Source organism: Capra hircus, chromosome 16 (assembly GCF_001704415.2).
Source record: "Capra hircus breed San Clemente chromosome 16, ASM170441v1, whole genome shotgun sequence".
In the NCBI taxonomy this organism is placed as follows: Eukaryota; Metazoa; Chordata; class Mammalia; order Artiodactyla; family Bovidae; genus Capra; species Capra hircus.
The window spans coordinates 27,138,467-27,152,781 of NC_030823.1; the positions used below are offsets into that span (position 1 = coordinate 27,138,467).

A 14,315-nucleotide genomic window follows, 5' to 3' on the forward strand; every position below is an offset into this window, starting at 1 on the left:
ATAAACTAGTCGGAGGCAGTATTTACAAAGTTATATTCATCAAAAAAATATTAAATGTGAGTATTTAGCATGGTCAACTCATAAGACCATCATGGTTTAACTATTTTCAAAAATAATGTTTGGATATTTAAGTTAAAACCTCATGCAGCTCAAATAATCAGGTGAATGTCAGATTTGTTTGGCATTAATCTCAAATTTGATCCTAACACATCTATACCAGGCACTATAATTATTATTGTAACAATAATATTAATAGATTAAATTCATCAATTAAAATCTCTCGATATTAAGTTTCAACACAAAGAGAAAGATGTCAATACCTCAACTCAATCCTGCTGATTTCATTTAAAGGTTTTTTAAATTAAACTAACGGAAGTCTGATATAACTCGAGAAAAAAATCTGAATGTGAGAAAGGTCTAATTTGGATTTTTTTTTTAAGTTTTGAGTTTTAAGTTTACTCAGCAAACTTGTTTTAAAAGGAGCTTTAAAAAATGTGCATAATATTTTCTGGCTAATATTGCTAATTATAAAAACAGTTTACAACAAGGAAGATCCTTTTTAAATGGGAGGAATCCAAGAACAACTAAAAAACACTCTAAAATTCTTTTCTACATGGCTCTTGGTGATAATGGGTTATCTTTGCAAAAACTTTCTTTAAAAGGGGTGGGGGTGGGAACAGAAAAGGAGAAGCCTCCTCCCCCAGCATTTTCTCACATCCATATTTAATCTGGTTATTTTGTTTCCTCTTTATCAATACGGTCAACTGACAATTAACAAGCACACTGAAATTTATGTGCATTTAAAAATAATATAAATGTACTGGGAGATCAAATAAGAGTTCTAGGTAAATTATGAACTTTAGGTACACAATTACATTCTTTCTTCTTGTCCAACACTCTACTGGGTTACACAGTTGGTAAACTATACCAAAGGCACCACACAACATGAAGCAGCCGTTAAAGAGTACAAGGCTGTCAGCTGCCACTGTACTTTCTGTAATACAACTACTGGTTACTCCACACAGGTCATATGTCTACATGAGTATCTGTGTTCTCATAGAATGCCAAAAAAAAAAAGGTAGTTTACTAACAAATGGGTTAAGTAACAACATTTTAGGAGCATCACAGGATAGTCAACAGTTCTTTTGGAGGGAAAAGGGAGAAGAGACAAGTGAACCTGCTTTGTCCCTACTCTAATATCATAAAGAACAGTAGCTATATGAGAGTTAAGTTTTTTTCTGCTTTATTACCAGAGCCAGAGACAATAGTTGGTCCTAATGTGTCCTGGCTAGGATTCATGTAGCAAAGTATGTAAATCACTGATTCTAATAAAGGAAATGTGTCCATGTCGCTGACACAGTAACTTATAAATGACGGAAATCAGGACAGAACATCTCTCTAAACCAGGAATGAATGGCATTTCAGTCTTGACTTTAGTACAGAGTTTTGGCTAAAGCACATTTCACTTATTGTCACGTTCTAATTTTCACATATCTTGTTTCACACTTAGCCACAGACTATTTAAAAACACAGGACTAAAAGACAAATAAGTGTTATTATGCACAATACAATCAAGTTTAAACTTAGCAATGTGGTAATTATATTGTTTGCACACAGTTAAATCAATCAAAGGTAATAATGGGGGAAATTTGCTTTTTAACACATATTTTATAGCTTAAAAAATTCACCTTTATGAAAGCCAAATCTTTTCTCTGCAACTGGGTAAACTCTATTATTCTGCAACTGGATAAGCTCTATCTATTATTCTGCATGTGAAACCCCACATATTAAGTAGCAAAGTATAGAACACCAAGTAAGTTTTCAAAAAGAGCTACAGAGTCCTAATGACACAAACAAGAACAATCACACTCGCAGCTGGTCCAAAAGATGGCCTGGAAGAACCCCCAGGAGGAGGCAGAAAAATCAAAATTAAAAGTTACTAATTAAACACTTAATCTGCAACGATTAACTGAGGAATATGAGATGGAGTGAAGCGTTTATACAGGGCTGCATGACAGGCCCACTCCTATAACTGTCACCTGGAACAATCATAAAATAAAACCTCAGGTGATTAAGGAATGCATCAGAATTTTCATTTTCGGGGGCAAATTATAACACATATTTCCTTGCCTAAACCAGCAAGTATATCAACCTTAAAACAATTCTCTTTATAGGTAAAGAAACAATAGTAGTACTGAAGGAGTATATCAAAAACTCTGTGTCACGTGGATAAAATAAAGATACACAGCTGAACTGTTCATATAAAATTTTAGTAGTATTTATCATTCTATCTCTCATAAAATAATCCGGCCAGTTAAGATATACAGTAGTCAAAAAGGCATATCTGAGTCAAAGGAGGGAGGGATGCTGCGCCTTTAAGATTTAAAAGTCACTTTTTGAACTGGGGTTTTCAAAACCAAAGTTTTGGAATCAAATGAGACTAAAAGGAATTCAGATGTATGTCTATGTGTGTGTGTAAATGTTTACATATGCAGATATATCCTAGTGTAAGAAGGATATGCATATACTTGATTAACTGTAATGTGGAAAAAAGGCTAAGTGACATAACTGATTTGTCCATGCAAACAACACATATATGTGCACACATGTGTATATGGGCGTGAGAGTGAAAGAAAACACACTATAAGCCTAAATTCACTCCTAAGCCACAGATATCTAACCTACTGAATCAAGGAGGCTGTCAATCAGAAATCAACCTATCAAAGCATGAAAGAGCTCACAGCTGCCTCACAACATGTACATTTGGAAACTAATTCAAGCTAAGCAAAAGCTCCCTTCCAGTAAATCCCAGTTACATTCCTGATATCATAGTAAGATGGATAAAACTTTCCCTCTAAAACTCTAATTTAAAAGACTGCTCTCAAACAAAATAGTTAAAAACAAAAATGAACAAACAAAAACCCCTCTCATTCATGTTGGAAGAAGTGAACAAGAATTAGTTCTGAGATCCTAATTTTAACTAAATCGTCACTAGGAAGCCAACTCAAACAAAAGCTGACCAAATCACCTACATGAACCACAACAAATATCACAACATAAAACAGTAGCTTGCTGTATATCCCAAATTCCACAAACCAGACCATGGCCTAAGGAAACAAAAGTTATGGAAATGCGCAAGTAGTATGCACCACAGCTTGAAAAAGTAATGTAAACATAATGTTGCTTACCACAGAAAATACATCGCAAATTAGTGCTGTCCTGGGTAGCAGTAACCTTGCTCTGGGCTGCAACAGACACCTTGGTGTTAGAAGCTTCAAAAGACAACGGGGCCATCTGAAGAACTTCACATAAACTAAAAGGTGCTTTGAAAGGTTCAAAACGTATTATACATACGTCCTAGCTAGACCCTCATTCTGGAAACTCTGTAATTAATACAAACGTATCCTCTGTAACATAATTTTTTCAAAAAATTTTATGTGGTTTTTTTTTTTTGGTGGAAAAACCCTATAATAAGCCACAGATAGATCAAATGATGCACTTAAAGCTTAATTATTTCCTGAGTTACACAATCAGAGAATGCATCAATTTGCATTTTACAATTTATCTTAAAACGTAAATGGATCTGAGATACAGGGAGTCAAACCTTTGGCCATTAGTTAATTTCATGATAGTCACCCTCTTTCAGTATTGCTCATTTAAAAGAATTTGCAGCTGAACAAAATTTAAGGGAAATGCTTATGATTAGCTTAACATGAGCTGAACTCATTTCTCCTAGTTGAAAAAGACCAGAGCCATTTTAAACAGCCTCCAGCAATTAAAGTGTTACATATTCACTGATGTAAAGTAAGAATATCTTCATTTTTCACTTTAAAAAACATCAAAACTATTGTTTTATCAAGCCACATTTTATTTTTCCTTTTTTCTTCAAATGTGTATATGCATACACATTTGAAAAGAAATCTTACTAAAAATGTGTGGCCACATCAAAAGGCCATTTAGTATTTAGGCTATCTACACTAAAATTTTGAGTATTAACGAGATAAATTCTCTTTAAGTGAAAAAATTCAATGGGGAGGAGGTGATAATTTATGAAAAGGCTTTTATAAAAGCAAGGTGACACTCAAAATTAGGGTGGGAAAAGCAAACCTAAATTTCTTTTAGTTTTACATTAATACCATTCAAAACTTTACATCAATACTTTTCTATAAGATACTACAGAAATTCTTCTCAGCTTGGGAAAGATTTTCTCTTCCAATCAGTATTAATCAAGAAACAGTGAACAAGTTAAAAATATACTGACTTAAGAAAGACTGCAGAAAGGCAAACAAGACAGTATTTTCGATTTCCCTTAAAACTGTATTCTTTAATAATGCAATATATGCTAACTAAAAAATGTCTGCATAGAATCAGAACCAAACCAATTTATATTTTAAGAATACACACCTGCAAACGGTAATAAATCTTAAATAATCAAGAAAATCTTTATCATTTATAGAAATCAGATTTAATCCAATCCAATTAAGTTTAAACCTTGCTTTAAAGATATTAAATACAGCAGATTTTTTAAACACAAACAAGACTAATGAATGTCACCTTTGCTAAGTATTTCCACCCACCCAATCAATTATTATTAAAGTAGCATGCACAATTATTTACAGTAATGACATAAAAAAAGACCACAGGCACACATATAAAATGTCTACTAACCTAATCAGATCATGCCAAAGATGATAAACCATTTAGAATATTTTCAATAATTATATTTTAAGTTTAGACTTAAAAAAAAAAATCTGTCTTACCGATGTCTGTAAATGACTACTTCTATAAAGCCTTTATTAAATAAACATGCCTAGTCTTCAGGTTTTACCTTTCAGTTCCTTTCATTTATATTTAAAGGATTAAAAAATAAAAATATTAAAAACTTACAGGAATAACCTGAGAAATTATCTCGTCTCTGACAGCAAAGAAACTGCCACATTCCATTACCAATCATTTTGGCAAAAAGTCATCTGACATTTGTCAGAATGCAGTAAAACATTATTACCACATAAGACACAAAACTCCCAATCTCGTGACAACTTAAACAATTATGCAATATTCTATGCAACCTGGTATCTTTAAACATCTTTTTCCTACCGACTTTTACTTCATACCATCCTGTAAAGTACTGATCTAAATTCTGATAAGCTAGATTGAGTTCTACTGCAGTTTGCATTTCCCGAAGATACTAAATTATTCATTCTATCATATACATAAGGCTAACAGCACTTCCTGCCTAATACTGATGCTGCTGACTCTTTGCTCAACTGAGGGAGGAGCACAGAATATGGGAAAAGAACATTCAGTGTTTGGATTTAAGAAATTCAGTTAGAAAAAGAAAAAAGGGACATTTCTCTTTAAATCTGCATAGGCTCAGGGCTTAGAGAAATAAGAATGGACCCTAAAGGAAAACACAAACTGAGGAGGTTAAGATGTATCAAAAAAGCAAAATTTAACCTCTGTGTTAGACTTCAAGAAAAGAAAAATGACCCATCTCTATTAGCTACACCGATCGTGAAATAGTCTTGTCATGGTTGTTCATGCATTTCTAATAGTTTGTAAAACAGCTATCCCTCAGGCTTTCTCCACCCTTTACCATACTTTATTGTTAGGTGTTTTGTACCAGCAGGGTAGTACAGAAACCTTGGGTGAGATACTAGTAGGAGAAAATGACAAGATGTCACTTGATCAGTATTACTGTTACTGCTATATAGAATTAGTATAGTAGATTCTTAATATTCACATTTTTAACCGTAGAGGTTTCCACTGTCACAGCAATTAATCTCAAAGTACTTTGTAATGAGGATACTGCCCATCTCAGCATTTTTTCTGAGGATTAAATGATGAAAGTTTGCTTAGACCTGGTTTTCATTTGGTTTGTGCTCTCTGGAAAGCTGGTCTGTTGAGTGAGCACAGCACCAGCACCCAAATTAGCAGTGGCTCCCATGAGGGCCCAGGTTATCATCCTCATGACTGCAAAGAGCTACTGTCAGCAGTTGTGAGAGGGCAGGAAAGCATGTTAAAAAGCAGAGACCTCACTCTGCCAACAAAGGTCCGTCTAGTCAAGGCTATGGTTTTTCAAGTCATGTATGGATGTGAGAGTTGGACTATAAAGAAAGCTGAGCACCAAAGAATTGATGCTTTTGAACTGTGGTGTTGGCGAAGACTCTTAAGAGTCCCTTGGACTGCAAGGAGATCCAACCAGTCCATCCTAAAGGAGATCAGTCCTGGGTGTTCATTGGAAGGACTGATGCTGAAGCTGAAACTCCAATACTTTGGCCACCTGATGGGAAGAACCGACTCACTGCAAAAAGACCCTGAGGCTGGGAAAGACTGAAGGTGGGAGGAGAAGGGGATGACAGAGGATGAGATGGTTGGATGGCATCACTGACTCAATGGACATGAGTTCGAGTAAGCTCTGGGAGTTGGTGATGGACAGGGAAGCCTGGCATGCTGCAGTCCACGGAGCCACAAAGAGTTGGACACGACTGAGCGACTGAACTGAACTGACTGAAAGCAAACGTGCTTGTGTTTGTTCTAATACATCTAGAATAGAATGGAGGAAGACACTGCAGTGTGGTATGGTTGCCTGTCTTCAAAAAGTAGGTACCGTGAAGTATAAACTGGGGCAAACACTACGGAAAGCAATATTGAAATTTCCCCCAAAATTAACAACAGAACTACCATATAACCCAGAAATCCCACTTCTCGGTATATTCCCAAAAGAACTGAACACAGGAAACTGAAGAAATAATCTGCATTCCCATGTTCAGTGCAGCAACAGTCACAAAACTTGATGTACAAAACAACCTAAGTGTTCATTAACAGATGAATGGATAAAGAAGATACACTATGTATATTAATATATATATCAATATGCACACACTCCAATATTGTTCAGCCATAGAAAAAAGGAAATCCTATTATTAGCAGCAATATGGATGGATCTTGAAGGTATTATGCTAACTGCGATAAGCTGGACAAAGAAAAGACCGCATGGAATCACCTGGATGTGGAACCTAAAAAAGCTAAATTCACAGAAACAGAGAGTAGAAGAGTAATTGCCAGAGGCTGGGGAGTGGGGTGGATCGATAATAGGCTGGTAAAAGGGTACACATTCTTAATTATAAAATGAATAAAGGCTGAAGATCTAATGTAAAACATAGTTGATAACACTGTACTGTATAACTGAAATTTTCTGAGAAAAGAACATAAATGTTCTTAACAAAACAAAACCACCAATCAACCAAACAAAAAAGATAAATATGCAATAGCTGCACTAACCAGATGGAAGAAATCCTTTCACAACTTATACATGTATCAAATCATCATGATGTACACTGTAAACATCTTACAATTTTGTCAATTATACCTCAATAGAAATGGGAGGAAAAAAGTACTCTATCTGCAGGGCACTGTGCTAAACGACATGAGACTTACAAATGGTAAATTTTACTCAAAGTGTGGTATTTTTAAAGTGGTATTTTAAAACATTTTCAAAAGAATTTCAAATTGTTTTGAAATACATGTAGTTTTTAACACAGGAAAATCTTACATATCTCAGAAAATGAAACATCACATGTCCATAGTCACAAGTGAAAAAAATACCACCGCTCTCTTTTTCTAAATTACTGAGTCTTAGGTAAAACTGTTTGTATGACTGAGTTTCCCCACCCCTCTTCATTTCTTTAGTGCTCCCCTAAATTAGGGCCTCAAACGCATTTTCTTTCTTTCTAAGCAAGCATGACGATGACTGCTCACAGTTGATGAATTGCTGATAATTGATCAGGCTTTGGCAACAGCATCATTCCAACACCTGTTTTGCAAGCCCTTTGGATGTGGAGTGAGTGACTGCCTCCAGCTAAAGAAACCGAAGAGTCAAGCTGCAGGGTCTATATGACACTTCCAAAGGCGAGAGTAACTCATGTCCAACATTCATTTCTCTGCTTCTTCCTCCTGAGCATACATCAAGGCCTGTCCATCAATAACCTTACCACCTCCATCCCCCCAACCGCCACCCCACCCCGTCCTTCCTTCCTAAGAAATTAGTAAGAATATGCTCAGAGGAAGCAGCACGTTCAGGCAGAATGCTTTAACAAAGATGATTAGCTCATTACTAATCATCTGGTTAACTCTCTAATCTATTCAGGTATGCAAACCAGACATCCAGGGCTCTCTTCACCTCTTTCTATTGTGTGCTCAGCGGTGTCCTACTCTTCGTGACCCCATGGAAGGAGCCCTCCAGGCTGGGATTATTCCAGCAAGAACACTGGAGCGGGCTGCCATTTCCTCCTCCAGGGGAATCTCCCCAACCCAGAGAGTAAAGCTGAGTCTCCTGTGGCTCTTGCACTGGCAGATGGGTTCTTGAGCCACCTGGGAATTCCTTTCCCCCTGTTACTACTATTTAACCTATTTCCAAGTCCTGTGAACACAATCTCTGCATTTCTCTCTCCAAACCGTCTCCACTGTCACTGTTCATGTTCCACGGTCTCTTGTTTTGATGCAGGATCTTTCGGTTTGCAAAGTGGGGTTCATATCCCAGAATACTGATCATACCCTGGGATGGGAAAGAAAATAGTACTTCTGCTTCCGTTCATTTTCCCTCATTCTTTTTACATTTCTATAATTTCACATTTTATAATGTATTCAACATGTCAATACTAAACATAAACTATAAATACACATGCATTTAGGGACATAAAATACACCAGCCTAGACTATTTTACATGGGGCTTCCCTTGTGGCTTAAAAGGTAAAGATTCTGCCTGCAATGTGGGAGACTCAGGTTCGATCCTTGGGTCGGGAAGACCCCCTGGAGAAGGGAATGGCAACCCAATTCAGTATGCTTGCCTTGAGAATTCCATGGCCAGAGGAGCCTGGTGGGCTACAGTTCACGGGGTCGCAAAGAGTCAGACACGACAGAAGCGACGTACACCATCACTATCACTAGACTATACATGGCATCACCTAATTAATCTGTTCATCCTGATTGCCATACCTCTCCCCTCCAACAGAAACCAGTAACACCTCAGTATTAGTTATTAACCAGATCAAATCATCTCCCTTAGTAAAACCTCTTCAACAGCTTTCCACTGATCTAAAGATTAATGCCAAAATCCAGGGCTTTCTCCCCATGATGTAACTGTTCCCTAACTCATCCACCTCATACCCTGTTTCTACACTCCAGGTACACTGGCCTTTTAAATTCTCAAACGAGCTGTACGCTCCTCCTATGCGGATGTCTTCTGTCTGTGATCTCCTTGGTCAACCAGTATGCTCCCTTTTTGAAAATTAGAACTTTCTGGTAGTCAACACCAGGAGTTACTATTAGTCCCCAGACAACTGAAAGAATTATTTCTCCCTCCTTTACTAGGCATTCTTATTTCCTGTTTCAAGTTTTATTAATTACCTATGTTTTTAAAGATTATTCACTTCAAAAATTTTCCTGTTTCAAGTTTTATTAATTACCTATGTTTTTAAAGATTATTCACTTCAAAAATTTGAGAGGAGATAATAAGTATAAATATAAAATTGGGTAATACTAAATTTTCTAAGAAATGTGAAGAATCTGCCTAGACTTAAAAGTTTTAGGCAACATTAATATTAGGCGAAGTGGGAGGGAGAAGAGGGAGGACGGATATAAGTACAAAGGGACCCAATTCCATGGGCCAGGCTCATCTGGGGATGAGAGGCAGCATCTAATAATATGAGAACACGTCAAGTCATTCTTAAGGAAATTCATACAATTTCGTTCCCTTATCCTTAAGTAAAGAGGTGAAATTCTTTTAACTAAGAAACCTGTTTACACTCTAAAAGGGTAACACAGAAGTTTTCAAAGACCATGTCTGTTCTTCCCTACTTTTGTAACAGAAGAGAATCAAAAAAGCATGAAGTTAAAAAAAAAAAGTATGAAGTTTCTAAGCTAATGCTCTTGGATATGGGGGTGAAAGTGAAGGCAGGACAACGCTGGGCAAGAAAAACGCCCAGCCAAGGAGCCTGGGAGCCAGGACAATAACACCTAAGAGATTTCACAAATGGTCCAGCTCTCTTCTCTATATACAGTCAATCTGACACAGAAAACCACTACATGATTCTATTCTACACAGTTTACCACATTTTAAAATGTTGGGTTTTATAAAAAGTATGAGGAAGCCTTTCTGCTTTGGTTATAACCTATTTATTTTAAAAATGTTCAGAATTAATCATTACTTTCACTGTATACAACTTTAACACAAGAAAATAAATTGCTAAAATGAGAAACTCAGCTGTTAAAGACTTAGAAAGTATCCCTAGATCCATGAATATGTGCTAATGATTTACTTTTCAAACTGCCACGCATGACATGTGCTACAAAAGAGACGAACTGTGAAAAAATCGTGCTAAGAAGCCAGTCACAAAAGAGCACACGCTGTATGAGTCCATTTATATGAAGTGTACAGAACAGGCAAATATAGAGAGACAGAAAACAGATTAGTGGTTGCCAGGAGCTGGGAGGGATGAAGGAATGGGGCGAGGTAAGCATGTGTGCATGCTCAGATGCTCACTCATGTCTGACTCTTCGTGACCCCATGGGCTATACAGGCTGTTCTGTCCCTAGGATTTCCCAGGCAAGAATACGGCAGTGGGTTGGCAGGTGGATTCTTTACCATGCCACCTGGGGAGCGGGGGGTAAGGATGGTGATAATGCTTAATGGTGTGATGAAACTGCTCTAAAACGGATTATAGTGATAGTTGTGAACTTCTACGAGTATACTAAAAATCACCGAATTGTACACTTTAAATGGGTAAACTGTATGGTATATGAAGTAAAGTTCAATAAAGCTGTTAATGGGGGAGGAAGCAAAGTGCCATGTCATGCTTGTCTTCTTAGAACTAAAAGATAAAGTTGAAAAGTATCTCAATGCCTATTACTTTTCTATTATGGATAATATTAAAGGTGATTACCTTGGGGTGGTAAGATTTTAGATATTTTTGCTTTCTTCTTTATGCCCTTCCATACTGCTTAAACTTTATAATAAGCACATACCTTCTTGATTAGAAAAACAATCAGAGCAAAATGCTGTGCTGGAAATTTGAGCTCTTTGCCAAGAGCAGTTGCCATCGGTGGAGCTCTAACTGGCTCTAGGTTCTGACGCGAGAACTGGATGTACACAACGAGGGAAGTGACTTGATTAACAATACCAGCGTGACCCCAGGTGTCTGGAAGGACTGCAGAGCCAGCACTTGGGTATCCTTCCCAAACACTTGAGCTGGCCTGGGAAGATTCCCCTGCCATCAGCTTGTCCTTCAGGAGGAATAAACAGAGTCAAAGGCATTTGTTAGGCCATGACTCTTGAATACATACCCATTCAGGACGGTTCATACAAAACCAGGCCTGTCCTAGTTAAGCCAGAACAGTTATCTCCTTCTCTCTGGCAACCCTACTGCCCTTCCCTTCTCATTTTCTCTGCACAATAATTCATGACACTTCATCAGTGAAACCAAGAAGCAAATTCTATCTAAAACAACTCAGGAAAGCTGACGCTTAAATGACAAAGATGTCCACATTTACTTTTTGAAACTCAAAATTAAGTAAAATTTTATTGAAAGAGTAATTTTGTTCAATATATAATAAAATAAACTGGATTTGTTAACCTGACATGGGGTTTATGAAATACATATAAAATTACTGGTGTGTGCTGTCAGTAAGGACATAAAAACATATTCTACAAACTAAACATCATTAACTTCAGTCTCTGAAATGTAATTATAGTCAAAACAATATGTGTCTTTATTTCACTACTCTTTTAAAAAGATAATATCTCATAATTAGTAGGCCTAAATTAGATATAATTCAAGCATGAGGGTACGTTATCTAGACAAACCATCAGTGTACTGAGACAAACAAAGAAAATGAAAAAAGCCAACACCTTTGCTGTCAAACTTATGAAAAAATTTAGGAAGCTTTAAATTAGGTGTGCCACATTCCCAGTCTTAAGAATCCATAGATGTTACTCGATAAAGAACTTCTTTTTCTGGAAAACTGTATACAAAATACTTATTATCATACTTTAAATGACATTCTTAGTTATTTTAATTCAACCTGTAGCCCTACAGTTTTTATTTTCTTCATCAGACTTTTTTCATTAAACCTTAGTCTTTTACTACTATTCAGTCTCTAACAATGAACTATTATACAAAAGCAGCACCAATACACTGTTATTTAAAAATAAAACAGGGGGGAAGGGAAAAAGAAAACTTCCATACCAGCCACAGCCCAGAAGGAAACACACTATGGAACACCAAAACTGGCCCAGCTTAAGGTCTTTACAATTCACTGTGTGACTGATGAATTATTCCTTTATATCATGTCCTAGAAGTCAGCTGTGTGCCTCACTAGACCTCAAGATGCTCAAAGGTAATATTCACCCTCCCAATTACCAGCAACCTGCACGGTGTTTAGCACACTGCAGGTGATCAACAGGGGATTTCCAGGTGGTACAATGGTAAAGAATCCACCTGACAATGCAGAGACAGAGGTCCAGTCCCTGGGCAGGGAAGATCCCCTCAAGGAGGAGATGGCAAACCACTACACTATTCTTGCCTGAAAAATTCCATGGACAGAGGGGCCTGGTGGGCTACAGATCACGGGGTCACAAGGAGTTGGACACGACTGAGTGACTGAGCACACACACACAGGTGATTGATAAACCTGTTTAACTAAACAGGAGTTTTACCAAATCAATGTAGTTTAACCAAAACTCGCTGAAGGCCTACTATGTTAGAAGTACCTTTACATACAGGAATCCATCTAAACAATGTAAATGGGAGAGAACAAGTATGAGAATGAATGAATCTGTATATAACTTTATAATAATGAAGCAGGAGATTTACACAACACCATAAATATTTAATGGCACGCCACTCCAGTACTCTTGCCTGGAAAATCCCATGGACGGAGAAGCCTGGTAGGCTGCAGTCCATGGGGTTGCTAAGAGCCAGGCACGACTGAGCGACTTCACTTTCGCTTTTCACTTTCATGCATTGGAGAAGGAAATGGCAACTCCAGTATTCTTGCCTGGAGAATCCCAGGGACAGAAGAGCCCAGTGGGCTGCCATCTATGGGGTCGCACAGAGTCGGACATGACTGAAGCGACTTAGCAGCAGTAGCAGCAGAAATATTTAAACAAAAGTCAGGGAAAGAAAACTGTCTTCAACTGAAAAACGATCTTTATGTGGATGGGTAAGTGGGGATTCTTATAAAGCCTTGTTCAGTATAATATAAAGAAATCCTTCAATACCCAGGAAATACATATCTAAAGTTTTTAACAGATTATAAGGTTGGGACCCCTCAAGTTTCTGGAAAAAAGAAAATCAACTCTTTAAAAAGCAAGGAAAAACCCAGTGTGAAGACATTCAGGTGAAGGCAAGTTATTTTTACAAGCTCCATGACCAAGAACCATCAGAAGGCAGGGCACAGGAGAACTATTAAAGGGAGGGGTGACTCTAGCAAACAGGGAGGTAGCTTTAGATAGGCAATCTGGCTGAATCTCCTCTGGCAACAACTTCATGCTGAATTCGTTTTTTAGCAAGTCAAGACTCCACAAGCTGGCTGCAGGGACCACACCATCACTATTCACAGGAAGATGAAATACACAAGAAATACTCATGAGAAGTTTTTTAAATGATACATGTTCTAATTTATGCTTTAATGAATATAAGAGGAAATACTGCCAGAGAAATAACTGCTGGACTAACTGACAAGGTGGAAATACCAGAGTCCTGAAAACCTAGCTCTTGCCTGGGTTATGATAACTTGAGAATAAAACTGAACTACCCAAACTGAGGCAAAAGTACCTACTTAAGAAGGAAAAGATATAAATTCAAGCTGATTTCCCCAAAAGAACAGCAACCCTTTGGAGCAGAAAAATAGTTCTAGCTTCCTAAGAACAAAACTCTAGAGACTCAAACATCTACTCATGTAAAAATACTGTAAATTACTACTACTGTATTAAATATACTTGAGAGATGTTTATATATCATATCTTAGGATTGTAGGCTACGTTTAAAAATGTATGAATGCATGTATCTTTGGGCCTTCAGCAGAAGACACTTTGAATAATTTGATCTTTATATGCGAATAAAATCTGCCAGTAACTGTCACTGTATTAGGACTGTCTCCAAATTTATTTATACACATCACTGTAAAGTGTTTTTGACAACAAAATCCTTTCCCCTATGCAATTTTCAGCCCACTGGGAAAGACTGGTTTAAGTAATAAACATATAAATCACCAAAAAAAAAAGTTATTGAAAACACTCACCATGGTGAAAGAA

General features: G+C 37.1%; 1 protein-coding gene across 10 annotated transcripts in view; it reads right to left on the reverse strand.

The window, feature by feature from the left end:
* The window catches only part of ENAH (enabled homolog (Drosophila)), a 161,761-nt gene that overhangs the window by 48,890 nt on the left and 98,556 nt on the right, over positions 1–14,315 (reverse strand). For 6 of the 10 annotated variants that reach the window (XM_018060212.1, XM_018060211.1, XM_018060215.1 and 3 more), the window contains exon 4: positions 3,189–3,245. The exons of the other annotated variants lie outside the window; for them this stretch is intronic. In XM_018060212.1, the coding sequence (XP_017915701.1) occupies positions 3,189–3,245 (57 nt within the window). The remainder of the gene's footprint in view (positions 1–3,188; positions 3,246–14,315) is intronic. 10 annotated transcript variants of the gene reach the window in all.